The 15,796-nt window shown below is 39.0% G+C and overlaps 1 protein-coding gene and 1 long non-coding RNA gene across 5 annotated transcripts in view; one reads left to right on the top strand and one right to left on the bottom strand.

Moving 5' to 3' along the window:
- LOC138757253 (protein unc-13 homolog B-like) overlaps positions 1 to 15,796 on the top strand; it is a 615,971-nt gene that overhangs the window by 389,257 nt on the left and 210,918 nt on the right. For all 4 annotated transcript variants that reach the window (XM_069924286.1, XM_069924287.1, XM_069924289.1 and 1 more), the window contains 3 exons: positions 8,141 to 8,215; positions 8,521 to 8,740; positions 10,057 to 10,284. In XM_069924286.1, coding sequence (XP_069780387.1) covers positions 8,141 to 8,215; positions 8,521 to 8,740; positions 10,057 to 10,284 — 523 coding nt within the window. The remainder of the gene's footprint in view (positions 1 to 8,140; positions 8,216 to 8,520; positions 8,741 to 10,056; positions 10,285 to 15,796) is intronic.
- The window catches only part of LOC138757255 (uncharacterized), a 701,670-nt gene that overhangs the window by 331,633 nt on the left and 354,241 nt on the right, over positions 1 to 15,796 (bottom strand). The gene's annotated exons all lie outside the window — the stretch shown is intronic.

Raw genomic sequence — 15,796 nt, forward strand, 5'->3', positions numbered from 1 at the left:
TGAGCTTCCGACAGACGTGGTCGAGGCGGGATCATTGGTTACATTTAAGGAAAGACTGGATAGTTACATGGATAGGAGAGGACTGGAGGGGTATGGACCGGGTGCTGGTCACTGGGACTAAGAGGGTGGGAATTTGTTATGGCATGGACTAGTAGAACCGAACTGGCCTGTTCTGTGCTGTAAGTGGTTATATGGTTATATGTGATGGAACCAGAGGTATTGAGAGAAAGGAATAGAATCCTTACATGGGACAGGGTATGAAGAAGTGTAGTCTAGGATACTATGGGAGTTCATAGGTTTGGATAGAATACCTATAGAGTTTGTCTCCCAAGATTGACAGCCCAAGTGAATTTGAGGTCGGGGTGAAAGTTGGCATCAAAGTAAATAAAGTTGACACTATAGCGACAGCTACTCTGCTTACTGAATAACTCCACAACCAAACTGGTTGAGTTCTGTGAGCAAAACTGATTTATTGAGGTCTGCTTGGCTGTTCTTATTCCCCCCAGCCCGGACCTGGCTGAGAACCGCGCTGTGGGTCCGGACGTCATCAGGTTGACACGTGGGCCGCAGAGCGCGGGCTTCTAAGCCTGATGCCGAGGTCGGGAAGAAACCCCCGACAGCGCCATTTTGGCTGGCTGCCCCACCGCATGTGTGACATGCGTGGCCGGTTCGCTTGTCTAATGGTGTGCCGCCACAACACCAACTTTATTGCTTTATTGCTCTTGTCAATGTCCTCTACAACTCCCTCTGCTTTCATGTCCTTCTTATAGTGTGGTGACTAGAACTAGTCGCTACATTGATGGACTATTCAGCACCGCCTGCCAAACTCATGGCCTCCACCATTAACATCACCATTTGCAGCTTTGTGTCCAGGCCACTTACCATCCTAACTTGGAAATAAATTGTAATTTCTTCATCATTGCAACACTGAAAGTGCCTTCAATAGATATAATGTTTCGTTTGAGATGCTAATTATCTTAAAGTTCTCAAGGGCTGTTAGTGATAGTAATAAGTTTTTGTTAGCATGTACTATAAGAACATAAGAAATATGAGCAGGAGTCGGCCATCCGGCTTGTCGAGCCTGCCCCGCCATTCAATAAGATCATGGCTGATCTGATCATTGACTCAATTCCACCTACCTGCGTTCTCCCCAATATCCCTTAATTCATTTTTTTATGTAAAAATCTATGTTTAATGAAATATGTTTAATGAAGTAGTCTCAACTGCTTCCCTGGGCAGAGAATTCCACAGATTCACAACTCTCTGGGAAAAACAGTTTTTCCTCATCTCCATCTTAAATCTAATCCCCTGAATCTTGAGACTGTGTCCCCTAGTTCTGGTCTCACCTACCAGTGAAAACAAATTTCCTGTCTCTATCTTATCTATCCCTTTCATAATTTTATATGTTTCTATAAGATCTCCTCTCATTCTTCTGAATTCGAGTGAGTATAATCCCAGGCGATTTAGTCTCGCCTCGTAGGTCAACCCCCTCATCTCCAAGATCATCCTGGTGAACCTACTCTGGACTGTCTCCAAGGCTAGGATATCCTTCCTCAAATATGGAGATCAGAACAGCACACAGTACTCCAGGTGTGGCCTCACCTGTACCTTGCATAGTTGCAGCATGACCTCCCTGCTTTTGAATTCAATTCCTCTCGTGATGAAGGCCAACATTCCATTTGCCTTCTTAATAACCTGTTGTACCTGCAAGCCAACATTTTGTGATTCATGCACAAGCACTTCCAAGTCCTTCTGCACTACAGCATGCTGCAGTCTTTCACCATTTAAATAATAATCTGCTCTTCTATTTTTCCCCACCAAAGTGGATGACCTCGCATTTACTAACGTGGTACTCCATCTGTCAGATCTTTGCCCACTCACCTAACTTAACTATATCCTTCTGCTGCCTCTCCACATCCTCTGTACAATTTGCTTTTCCACTCAATTTAGTATCAGCCGCAAACTTGGCTACACTACCCTCTGTCCCCTCTTCCAAATCATCAATGTAAATGGTGAGCAGCTGTGGGCCCAGCACTGACCACTGCAGCACCCAACTTACCACTATCTGCCAATCAGAAATAAACCCATTTATCCTAACTCTCTGCCTCCTGTCAGTTAACCAATCCTCAATCCATGCCAATATACTTCCCTGACTCCATTCATCTGTATCTTATTGATAAGTCTCTTGTGTGGCACCTTATCAAACCCCTTCTGGAAATTCAAATATACAATATCAACCTGTTCCCCTCTATCTACTGCACCTATTATATCCTCAAATAACTCCAGGAAGTTTGTCAAAAACTTCCTTTTTGAATCAATGCTGTGTCTGCCTGATGGAACCCTTTTGTTCTAAATGTCTTGCTATTTCATCCGTAATGACAGCTTCAAGCATTTTCACAACTACAGATATTAAGTTTAACTGCCCAATAGTTACCCATCTTCTGCCTACATCCCTTTTTAAAAAGTGGCATGACATTGGCTGTCTTTCAATCTGCCAGCACCTACCAAGAATCCAGAGGTAAATAACTAATAACGCATCAACTATAACTCCCGCATCCCATCAGAAACGGGATTTATCGTCTTTCAGCTCCATTAGTTAGTTCATCACTATCTCTTTTGTAACAATAATTTTATCGAGACTCTCACCTCCCTTCACATCCCTATCAACGCTCTTTGGCATGCTGGACATGTATTCCACCGTTAAGACTGACACAAAATGTCTGTTCAATGAATAAAACAAATCTGGAGAAGTATTTTAACTTTAACTTTTAGGACATAAAATGTTTATGGTAAATGTATTTATCTCAAATTTTATTTCTTCCTCATGATAGTTCAGTGATTTAAAAGAACAGGTTAAAATAACTCGGGGTTGAAAAAAATTCAATAAAGCAAACAACTAAAATAACAATGTTAAATTTAAGCTTTTGGGAGTTAACAATATCTGAAATAAGGGTAAATATTATGGAAATACAGAGTGGACCAAGAAGTGCTTGATGGGAAAAAAGCTAGGTTGACATTTTCTAAAGAATTTGAAACATGATGATGGTAATTTTCCGTTTTTTTTTATTTGGGCAGCAAATAAGTACATTGATCCTTTGTTTAACATACATGAATTTAATCGAACAAAAATCAGTCAATTTAAGTCAAAACTAGGATGGCGGAAAGGGACTCCAAGCTAGTCAGCATAGGTCAGTAGCTTAGTTTAAAATTGCCAACAATTATTTGCTTTGAAATACTGCTTGACCTCATTTTCTGATTCTAATGTTAATTGCTGCACCATTTGTATCTTGGTTCAAATTAAAGTTTTCTTTACTATTTAGTATGATTTTCATAACTTACGCTTTTTGAAATTGTTTAACTAGATGCTGTACATTTCCTTTCAGCTTGTTTTACTACAGAAAATGATACCATATTACATGTATTGCTTAGTTGAATATGCTCATATGCATCCTTGAAGTTGAATTCCATTGGTCTGAAGTTGCTGAAAACAGATTTTACAATACTCTCTCTGTTCTGTTGATTCTGCATTCGATAAAAGATTTGCTATTTATACAGACTGCAATGTTGATGGTCACTAAGTGTAAAGGACTTTCTATATACAGATTTCAGAATGATGTAGGTTTATTTTATGGCTTTTACAGAGTGTAGTGAATATTTTAAAACATTAAGAAATGTTTCACTTCACCCTCAACACATTCTCTCAGATTGGGTTAACTTCAAATCAAAGAATACTGTTTGATATAGGGAAGTGATGGTGAAAATGTGGTTTTAGCACCACATAATTGCTTTAACCTAAGAAGAATTAAACTCTGCAATAATATTTATAATTTTTTTGTTTGCAATCATTCCTTTTGTCCAGGCCATGGTAAGTGGACTATAATATCCCCATTAAGACAAACAAGGAGCTTTATGCTTGTCACCTTTCCTTGTTATATCATAGTTTCCATTTCCATAACAGCATCCACTCCTGCACGGTAAATATTTTAGCCTATTTAAGACATGTGAACCTTATATACAAGCTGTAAAGGATGTATGGAGTACAATTTTATTGCAGTAATAAATAGTAGAGCAATTGTTTTATCAAAATGCTTCCTGGTACAGAAAAAAGATCAGTGCATGCATTCCATCCTCACTCATGGAGCTGCAGGTTTTCCACAAGGACTTCATATTTTTTTCTGTCCAAACACATATGTCACTTGGAAACATTTTAATTGTGTGATTTTAAAAATGTAAAAATTTGAAGATACAAGTTGCAGAAGCAATAACAAGTGAGTTAAATTACCTTACATTTATGACTGTCATTTCATTTGCCATTCAGAATCATAGAGTTATACAGCACAGGAATGTGTTTATGCTACCGTTTTAGTCCATGTATAATAATCCTATTTGCCCATACTGGGTCAACATGCTCCAATGTCTTGTCCATTTAAGCATTTGTTTAAATGTCTCTAAAATGTTATGATTATGTCTGATTCCACCAGCTTTTCTGCAATTGAATTTTAGATATTGCACTCTGAATAAAATAGTTACTTTCAACTCAAATTCCCTTTTAAAACTCCTTCTCTTTTCCTTCAACCTATGCACTCTTGTTTTTGACACTCTTACTTTTGGGAAAAAGAAGCTGACTCTCAACTCTGTGTATGCCCCTTTAATTTTACATACCTCTATCATGTCACCTCGCAGTCTCATTTACTCCAGGGGGAAAAAAGCAGCCTTTTTCAATCTCCACCACAACTGACATCCTCCAATTCATGTAACATCCTGGTAAATCTCCTCTGCACTATCTCCTGCACAACTACTTCCTTCCAATAGTGCAAATTTAACTTTTTAAAATTTTAAATTTAGACATAGAGCACGGTAACAGACCCTTTTGGGCCACAAGCTCATGCCGCCGAAATACACTAATTAACCCATGATCCCCATATGTTTTTGAAGGGTGGAAGGAAATCTGAGCACCTAGAGAAAACTCACACAGCCATGGGGAGAAGGTACACACTCCTTACAGACAGTGCTGGATTTGAACCTGAGTCGCGAGCTCTGTAACAGTGTTACACTAACTGTGCCGCCCTGTAGTGTGGTGACAAGAGTACACAGTACTCCAAGTGCACTTTAACCAGTGTTTTGTAAAGTTGTGACATGACCTCATCACTTTTATATTCCATGTGAAAAAAAATGCAGGAAGAACTCAGCAGGTCAAGCACCATCAAAGCAGGTAGGGGGGGAGGGGGTGGAGAAATGATGGTGTTTCAGGCCAAGTTTCTACATTGGTACTGAGAATGGTGAGGGGAGATAGCTAGTAGAAAGAGAGGTGGCAGGATAGTAGGACAAGTAGGTGACAGGTGGAAAGAGAAGAGGGAAGAAGGATGGGTACAGGGAGCAAGGGAAATTAAAAAAGAGAAGAAAGGCAGATTGAACCAGTTTGTGGGGAGGAGATGGTGAAGGTCAAGACAACTGCAAGAGAGTAATAAGTGTGGACACAAGGTTAACTGCCAGTGCAAGAGTTGAACTGGAGACTGCAGCTGCTGGAATCTGAAGCCAAACACAGTTTGTTGGTGGAACTTAGTGGATCAAGCACCAACCACTGGAGAAGAAGAATGGTCAACCTTTCAAGCAGAAACTCTTTACTGGGACTGAGGAAGATGTACAGGACCAGTAATAATAGGACAGGATGGGAGGGGTGAGGTAGGGTCCATCCCCTTTTTTTGTTCCCCTTCCAAACCACCCCCTACCCAGGTCCCCATTTTTCTCATCCCCCCCCCCCCCATCTCCACCAACCTTCAGCTCCATCCTCTTCTCTCTCCCCCTCCCTTCAGTTCCATCTGGTCTCTCTTTATACTGCCATTCTCACCTCTGCTTGTCAGATCCAAGTGCTGGCAGTCTTTGTCTCTAATCACCCACTCTACCCTGTTTGATTCATGTTCCCCTACCTGACCTTTTTGTTTTTCTTACCTCGCTCCCTTTGTCTAGCATCTGCCACTCTGATTGCCTCTGTTCACCATATTCTACCTATGCATGGATGGCCAATCCCATGTTGAACCCCTGCCTAACCTCTCCCACCGTGTCCTCTTTACAATGCTCCTATACACTTTCCTTAATCCTAATTAAAAATTTCAGTAATAAACGACATCTGTTTTCTTCCACTGATGCTGCTTGATCCGCTGAGTTCCCCGGCAGATTGTGTTTGGCTATGAATGATGAAATCTGATAAGTAATGAAGGTGATAATGGGAAGTATTAAGTAAGGGATGAAGAACAGCTGGACTCTGTTGGGAGAGGATCCAGTGGTGAACTGTGTGGTTAGTCAATGGATGGAATGGGTAGAGAGATAAAATGGAGATGGGGGGGGTGTGGTATTGGAAAGAGTGCATAAATGGGAAGACTGAAGATGGATCAGAAAGAAAGAGGGGAATACAAGAGGTAAGGGTTACCGAAAATTAAATATTCATACTTTTCAGCTGTACTGCCCAGGAAGAATATGAGGTGTCCCTCAACCTTGCAGGGGTGTGGCAATGGGAAGAGGAGTTGAAATCATATGCACTGAGAGGTCAGGATCTGCTTACAGTGCACAGGAGCTCTGCAAACTAGACACCTAATCTGTACTTGCTTGTACTGATTCAGAGAGGCCACATGGGAAGCACCAAATGCAGTTGATGAATTTAGATTAGAAGGTGATTGCCTCACCTGCAAAAGCTGTTTAGCCCCTGGATAAAGTGGTAGGAGGTATCGCAACAAGTGTTGCAGATCCTACAGCTGCAGGAAAAAGTGTGAAGAGTCCAGGAGGGGTGTATAGGGAAGAATGAGTGGCCCTTTTGTATTTTGTGCTCTGACGTATGAAACTAGTCATATTATCTGCTTCTTTATCACTCAATGGCCTGCTTTGCTCTTTTCTGAGATCTATTGACTTGAAGCATAACGGCCCTCTGATTATCATCATTTTTGCACTTTTTGGATTTCCAATATGCATCATGTGCACTTGTCGGGATTAAATGCTCTGCCCGACTTTGCACCTGACCTTAATGCTGCTGTAGCCTTTGATAACTTTCCTTGCTATCCGTAACACTGCCAACTTTTATGTCACCTGCAAACAGAAAATTCTTGCAGTTGCACTTTGTGACATAATAATTATCAGATTTTCAGGCACAACAGGGAAGTTTCTATTGTTTTGCCATCACTATGTTGCCATGATAACATGATAATCTTCCCCCTGTGCAAATTCTGAAACATGTTTGGTTAATATTCACAGTTATCAGTTGTTTAGTATTTAGTTGGTGAAAGATGGCCCTTGGGGCGCTGCAGATCTATGGCCATTTTTACTTTTGTGTGTGCATATTTATTAGATTGGCAGTGAAATATGGCCCATTTAATGTAAGAAGGATCATGGGATGCATGTGTTTTCAGGTTCAACTTCCAGGATGAGGCGCACAAGAAATTCAAGACTTTAAAATGTTATACTTTTGACATATTGTTAACAAATAGCATTTTAATGTTTGGAAGTGACTCCCTGTAATATTAATCTGAAAATATTGATCCACAAAAACATGCAATTCCAAGGGTATTCTGCAAGACATTGAACAAGGAATCAGGATAGCCGGTTTTATCAGGGATGGTATCATGGATAGCTCAGATGATGCACATTATGTACTATTGTGGCCCTTTCATGAGTAATATCTAACACTGGCTATTGTGAAATAACACCATAATATTTTTCCCTCCATTTAACATCTAAGGCTGGTGTTTCCCCTCATTTATGTGCTAGCTCAGATCAGTAAGCAGCATAGACTGTCTCTCATAGAGCAAATATAGAAATATCGATGTTTATCAACAAATTCATTGGAAAATCATTGCTATTAACACCAAAAAAAGCTAAATGCTTTCACAATATTGTATTCAAAGACTATCCTTTACATCAACCTTGTATGAATAAGGTTCAGTTTTTTTTTGCAGCACAGGTCAAACTCTTGTGCACAGATTATTTTACTCTGAACAAAATCTCCATATTCAGTTGAAATGTATGTATTTATTAATTTATATTATCCAAATCCATGTATACTTTTGAGTTCCAACTGTATGTTTCCTATGTTGTTTTAAAAACCTTGCATTGTTCTTTAATATATAATATTAAATCTGACTTCACATTACAGTCACTTGTACAATCAAGGAAAGCAGGTATTACATCTGCAATGGCTACTCGTACATCCCTAAAAGATGAAGAACTGGTAAGAGCTGAAATGTGAAATTGACCAATTTGTTTGACATTTTATTATCCATTAATGAACATAGTAATTTCACCCCTGTGTTGAATTCAGCAGGTAGTGTAAAGATTTTGAGTTAAAATATCATCAAGATATTTCAGAAATAATTGTATTTTTGCATTCAGCATTTTAACTGGCATAATTCCAGTGAAAGTGTAATTAAAACATGACGAACATAAAGCATAGATGATTATACCAAAGTGACCAAGAAGGTCAATTGATGCTTTTAATCAGATTTTTAAAAATAATATTTGGATTTGCCTCTGCAGAAAAATCATGTTTATAAGAAGACCCTTCAAGCCTTAATCTATCCCATCTCTTGTACTACCCCACACAATTTTGAGGTTTGGACTGCCACGACACCTACATACTGCTATGAATGTGAGGGATTGCTGTGGGGTATTGCTCGTCAGGGAATGCGATGCACTGAATGTGGGGTAAAATGTCATGAAAAGTGCCAAGATTTACTGAATGCTGACTGTTTACAACGTAAGTTTGTTTCCCTTGAGCTTATTTATGATACAATTCGATTCAGTAATTCATTTCTGATTTTCACTTATTTTCACTTGTTAAATAACAAATCTAGATTCTAAGCTTAGCCTTTTGACGTTCCTTTGTTAGCTCTTTGATATCCTCTCTGATAGGGACCATAATGCATTTTTCCACATGTCCTTCAGCAGTCATTGGTACATTTGGCCACATCACATTACAGTGTAGCTTGATGCTTCAATGCACAATGATACTTTAGACTTGTGTCTTTGAACTGATTACAATGTATTTATTCTTTTTAAAATATTTTTATTGACTTTAATAAAGCACATAAACAAACAAAAAAGGTACAATTCAGTAAGTTGATATAGACAGTTACACAAACTAAATCAGACATTCCATATAAAACTTACATACATAAATTGTAAAGCATATCCATAATTCATATTCTAAATAGTAAATATCTTTTTTAGGAAAAAAAAAACTCTAATAATGAAAAAAATGAGAGAAGAAAATAATAAAGGAGAAAAACTTAAACCCCTAATCTAACCTCATTGCCAGATACTATATATGATTGGTATTAAAAGAAAAACGAAGATTTAAAAAAAAAGAACTTAGAAAAGATACAAGTCAGACAATTTAATTGCATTGGAGTAAAATAATAAAGTAAGATTAGTGCATCATAAATGACCCCCATAACTTCTGGAATCTTATATCCGAATTATTGTATCTTTATTGTATCTTTATTGTACATTATTGAATAATGTATCTTTTCCATATTCAAACAGGGCATGATGTCATGCACCATTAATCATGAGTAGGTGGGGCAGCATCCTTCAATCTAAGTTAAATCGCATGCATCACCAAAAGAGAGGCAAGAAAAATAGCGCGACACTAAACCAGAGATAAAGAAAAAATAATTCCTCCCATTGTACTGAAGGGGGCCACCAAAGGGTTTGGTGTTAAATCTCTATTGAAAAATTTTGATAGAGTATGGAAAACCTCTCCCCAGTATTTTTCTAGACTAGGACAAGCTCAGAACATATGAATTAATGACTCTTCTCCATGCTTACACTTGTCACACCAGGGAGTCATATCGGAATAAAAGCGAGACAATTTAGCTGTAGACAAATGTGCTCTATGGACCACTTTGAAATGTAATAGACAATATCAAGCACATAATGAAGAGCTAAGATGAAATTATATATGCAAACTAACAAGTTTTTCTAGCTGTATGATCTTCATATTAATCATTTTATAAAGTTTTATGGAAACCTTTTTGTATGAGCCAACAATATTCCGTTTCCTCTAAACAGGTGCAGCTGAAAAAAGCTCTAAACATGGTGCAGAAGACAGAACACAAAATATTATTATGGCAATGAAAGACAGGATGAAGATCCGAGAACGGAATAAGCCCGAAATCTTCGAGCTCATCCGAGATGTCTTTGGAGTAATAAAAGTTGCACATGCACAGCAGATGAAGACAATCAAACAAAGTGTACTTGAGGGAACATCTAAGTGGTCAGCGAAGATCACAATAACGGGTACAGTCTCAAAGTATCAACACGATGAATTTGAGATATTGAGATGTGTGAGCTTCAAGTATGTTGTCCATGTGACATCAAACAAGGACAAGAAACTCCAGAAGATTTAAGTTTAAATCTCTAGTGTAATTTTTTTTTCCATAGAGCACTACAGCACAGAAACAGGTCCCTTCGGCTCTTTTAGTTTGTGCCGAACCATTTTATTTTTGCCTAATCGCACTCACCTTCACCCAGTCCATAGCCTTCCATACTTCTCCCATCCATGTACCTGTCCAAATTCTTCTTTAATGTTAAAACTGAGCCCTCATTCACTACCTCAGCTGACAGCTCATTCCATGTTTCCCCTAAACTTTCCCCCTTTCTCTTTTAAACCATGTCCTCTGATTTGTATCACCTACCCTCAGTGGAAAAAGCCTATCTACATTTACTCTGTCCATCCCCCTCATGATGTTTACTCTGCTATACTCCAGGGAATAAAGTCCTAACTTGTTTGACCTTTCCCTGTAACTCAGTTCCTGAAGTCAGGGCAACATCCTAGTAAATCTGCTCTGCACTCTTTCTATCTTATTGCTAATTCATCTGTAGTTAGGTAGGTGACCAAAGCTGTGCACAATACTCCAAAGTTGGTCTCAGGCACTTTACCCGAACATCCCAGCTACTAGACTCAATACTTTGATTTATGAAAGCCAGTTTGCCTAAAGCTCTCTTTACAACCCTATCCACCTGTGATGCCACTTTCAGGGAATGATTTATCTGTATTCCCAGGTCCTTCTGTTTTACTGCATTCCTCAGTGCCCTACCATTTTCCGTGTATGTCCTTTCTTGGTTTGTCCTTCCAAAATGCATCATCTAACACTTGTCTGCATTAAACTCCATCTATCAATTTTCATCCAATTTTTCCAGCTGGTCCAGATCTTTCTGCAAGCTTTCAAAACTTTCTTTGCTGTCCAGAACGCCTCCAACTTAATATTATCTGCAAATTTGCTGTTCAATTTACCACATTATCATCTAGATAATTGACATAAATGACAACAATGGTCCCCACATCAAAATGATAAATAAATATTTTGCCATGATTGTTACTTTAGAAGCTCATAGCTTATGAGTTTCATACTTTCCTGTAAGGTCTAATGGAGGTTTGAAATGCAGCTCATTTGCCCTCTCTTTACTGAGACTATATGGTTATTTCTATCTAGCTAGCAAGTCTTGAATGCTTTTGGACATAAGCCACATAAGCTTGTGCACACAAGAAAATTTAATGTGGATGATCACATACTCCTAATATACTGCAACTAACTTTCTGGATGAATATCATTAGTATCTCACTTATTTTCATCAATGCACTTCCTCTCTGCACTTATGGGATCCTCTGCTACAACAAAATATTGGTTTTTCCTCTATTGACTTTACAGACTCACCTCTGTGTTGTATTATTCTCCAAATGCTGAGATTTTCCTGTTCTCTCATTTCCTTGTATGGACCCTTGCTGTGCACTCCGCATCTTCCTTGTCTGCTTTTTTTGTGGCCCTTATTTCAGCTAGGACATTCCTTGTTCTGTCTTTGACTTGCTCTAGCCATATTTTCCTCTGTACCTTTGATGAAAGATCTAGCTGGCTCAGAATTTTGGAGATGTTTCCATAATACTGCACTTTCTTCTTGAAGGCCATCCAACTCTAAATGTATGTCATTTATATTATCAAAAGTACAGCAAATCTTGTGGACAACAGGCATTTGTTTGAAGTACCTGATGGCTTGGAATCAGCTGCTCATTGTAGTGTCAGTCCTCTGCAACATATTACTGTGGATTTTATCTGTTCCAAAGAATTTTGCAGTTGTTTCTGCTGCATCTGAACAAAAATTGATCAACAGAAAGTGCCACCTTTTTAAAAAAAATATATTTTATTTTTGCTTTTTTCCCATTAATATATGCAGAAAAAGTCTCCAATATTAAATATATATAACTTTTTCTTTACAAAAAACAAACAGAACAAAATAACCCCTCACCCTCCCTTTCACAACATAAATCCAATACTGTCACGGCTCACATTTATGTTGATCATCAAAAATTCTATATGGGGAAGTCATTTGCATTTATATTTTAGCAGCATTATCCTTTTTGTTAGTGTATTTATAATTACAATTGGACCTCTATATGATCTAAATATGGCTGCCATATCTAAATAATTATGTCATATTTGTTCTTTAAGTTGTATGTAACTTTTTACTTAGGTATGCAACTATTCATCTCAGCAGTTCATCATGCAATACATTTTTTACCCACTGCCAAAGCTACTTTAAAAAATAAAATTTGGAATTTAATTAATTGCTGTTTTCAATGTAGTTACCCAGAAGATAAAGATCTGGGTCGACCGTGAAGTCCCTGTTATCCTTGTTAATATTTCAGTAATATCTTGCCAGAAAGGTCTCACCTTCACACACGACCATGTAGCATGTAAAAACATTCTTATTTCTGTCCCACACCTAAAACACATTTCCAATACTTCAGATTTTGATTTATGCAACTACTGTGGTGTGAGATATAATTGGTGTAGAAAATTATATTGCACTAATCAATATCTTGCATCTATAATTGATGTCATGCTCTCCAAAAACCAATCAGACCAACATCTTTCCCTTATTGCAACACCTAGATCCAACTCCCTTCTCTCTTTGGAGTTCTATAAACCTGTTTTTGTACTTTCATTCTGTAGAGCATAGTACATCTTAGCTATAAATTTAGGTGTATTCCCCAGCCATATTGTTTGTTCCATTTCACTTAATTTCAAGTGGGGCTAAACCTGCCCCCCACCTTTCTCTTAGGAATGAACTTAGCTGGAAAAAAACAAAAGAAAGTCCCATTAAGTACCCTGTTTTTATTTTTTAATTGTCCATATAACAATAGTCAATATATTTTATTCCTTTACCATACCATGAACTCAATATTTTTAAACTCAGATTCATAGGCAACAATACATTTTTACATAATGGTGTTCCTAATGATATACCTGTTTTTTTTTCCAATACACTAATTTATTTCTTGCCAAATTCTAATCAGGAAATAATGATTTAAGTTTTCATTCAGCAGGCACCTCATTCTCAAATTCACCGAACTCAGTTCTCCAAGATTCAAGATTCTTTTATTGTCATGTAATATTACACGAAATTGCATTTAATTTGGCATAAGGCAGACAGATATGTTTTTTATGCATAAAAAATGTTATTTGTTCATGGTCAATTTTCACACTTACTTTCTGGAGTGGCCGCACACACAGTGTGACCTGTGTATGGATATCGCTGCAGGTTTAGACAAAGTACTGTATCTGCGATACTTATGTAGGCTAGACGTAGGACGATGTTGCCTGTGACATATAAATTATGTGCAATGGACAGCGTCACTGCATTGACATTGTCAGTGATGTCATTTATCTGCATCCCAAAAAGCCTCCAGACAGAAGAGCAAAATGGTTCTTGATCCACAGATCCTGTTAATACCAGCATCATTCCAATGATTTGACATAGCGGTTGACTGCTGCTGGTAAGTAAATATCTCCTTGCTGCACATTAAAATCTCCCACATTGCAATGTCACGAGCTAAACACGTCATTGCACATCATCGTTGCATTGTATTCATTAGACCATTCGTGCAGTCTACCTGCAATTCAGTTTAAACTGCAAGCAGTCCGCAAAAATGACTAGGGGTGCCGCAGGTAAAATTTCGTGATGGGTACGAGTCACTCATTTTTGTTCCACTCTTTTTACATCGACTGTGCTCGGAATTTGGGAATCATATCCCAGGATGTAGTGGCTGTGCTAAAAACATAAGAGCTTCGCCATCGGCAGACAAAGATTAGCCATTATCAGAAATTGCCTGGTGCCCCTTACAGTCAGAGAAAGAAAAGAAAGAGTCCCTTCAGAGTAACTGAATGTCCGTGCTTTCACCTCCAGCACTCCTATAGCCTCTGCAGGCACAAACCATCAGCAATTCAAGCTCTAGATCCAAACCTCCCACTTGATCAGGAAACCTTCAGCGCCAGAACCCCTCTGGAGCCCCCAACCCTCAGTGTCTTTTCTCTTCCCGGTAACGATACCTGGTACCACTTCAGCCGGACTCAAGCCAGCCTTCAGTAAGCAGCCTTTGTGTTTGTCAGCCACAGAACCCCTCACTGACCCACCGCCATGGTCACCGACCCATAGGGTCATCTCCTCTGCTTCTTCTCAAACTGGAGTTTCCCTGTTTTCTGGTGCCCTGTGCCAGTCCTCTGCTTCCCTAGTGTCTGCAATCCCTCGAGGTTTTGCCAGCACAGGCACCAGCGTCTTGTACTCAGTCCCCGAGGTCAGAGGATTTTCAAATAAAACACCCTCGGCTCCTGGTTCTGATATCTGGTACCCCTTCAGACAGTCTCAAGCCGCTCTTCAGCAGCCCGCAGCCTCTGGAGAGTCCTTTAATCACGAGTCACCAGCAGTCCGCAGCCTGCATTGGTTCCTTGCCTTGAGTTACCAACAGCCCACCACCTGCATGTTCTTCAGCCACAGAACCACTATGGTCACCAACCAGTAGGGTTATTTGCTCTGCTTCTTTTTCTCAAATGGAAATTTCTTCCCTGTTCTCTGGTGTCCTGCTCCAGTCCTCTGTTTTCCCAGAGTCTGCAACCCTCGAGACCGCTGGCATCACAGATACTGCCATCTTGGGCTCAGACCCTGAGGTCGCAGGATTTTAAGAGAAAACGCTATTGACTCCTTTTGTAGGCCATTTAAAGCCGGCATGAAACCATCAGCAGGAGAAACCTGTGGAGGAGCTCTGTGTCTCTGCTTCCTCCACTCTCCCTGGGTCGCACCAGTGGCAGTACTGCCATTACAGCAGCTCTGGTGGTGCACCCAGTTAAAAAAAAATCAATACCAACTGGTGGGTCAGTACTTCTAAGATTTGTGAAAGATTCTCAAGAAATAACGTTCTGCAACCCCTTCCTGGGTTCTCCTCTCTGATGTATGGCTCCATTAGTTTCCTCCCAGTTGTGTAATTGGAATCATTTTCTTGAGCAGAGCCCTCTCCATTATTTATTTTGAACCACTGGGACTTTTTAATTTCCTTCTCTGAAATAGTCACTAGTTCCTGCAGCAAACCATGTCATTCATATTTCTTATCTACAGCATTCTATTTCCCTTGCTTCACTCAGCTTGTGACTGCTCTTGCATGGTGATTTATTGTAGTTTGGTCAGAATTACAGTGGAATTAAAGCTTTTCTTCATCCAAAGGCAAATTTTGCTTGTTTGATTTAATTTCTGAAAAATGCCCTTTTACTGGCTGAGATGCCACATAACAAATTTATAATCTTTTTCTCCAACAGCATTTGTTTTAATTCACTACAGCAGCTTCATTGTTTAACATCACGACTGATAAACAATGTTTTCCAATAACTTGAATTTCCTAGTTTGGCACCACTGCTTTATGTTATTTCAGATACTACTTGTGAGGATTCCTTTGCACCCTTTGTAAGCCATCTACTTTAATGTC

Source organism: Narcine bancroftii, chromosome 3, assembly GCF_036971445.1.
Source record: "Narcine bancroftii isolate sNarBan1 chromosome 3, sNarBan1.hap1, whole genome shotgun sequence".
Taxonomy (NCBI): domain Eukaryota; kingdom Metazoa; phylum Chordata; class Chondrichthyes; order Torpediniformes; family Narcinidae; genus Narcine; species Narcine bancroftii.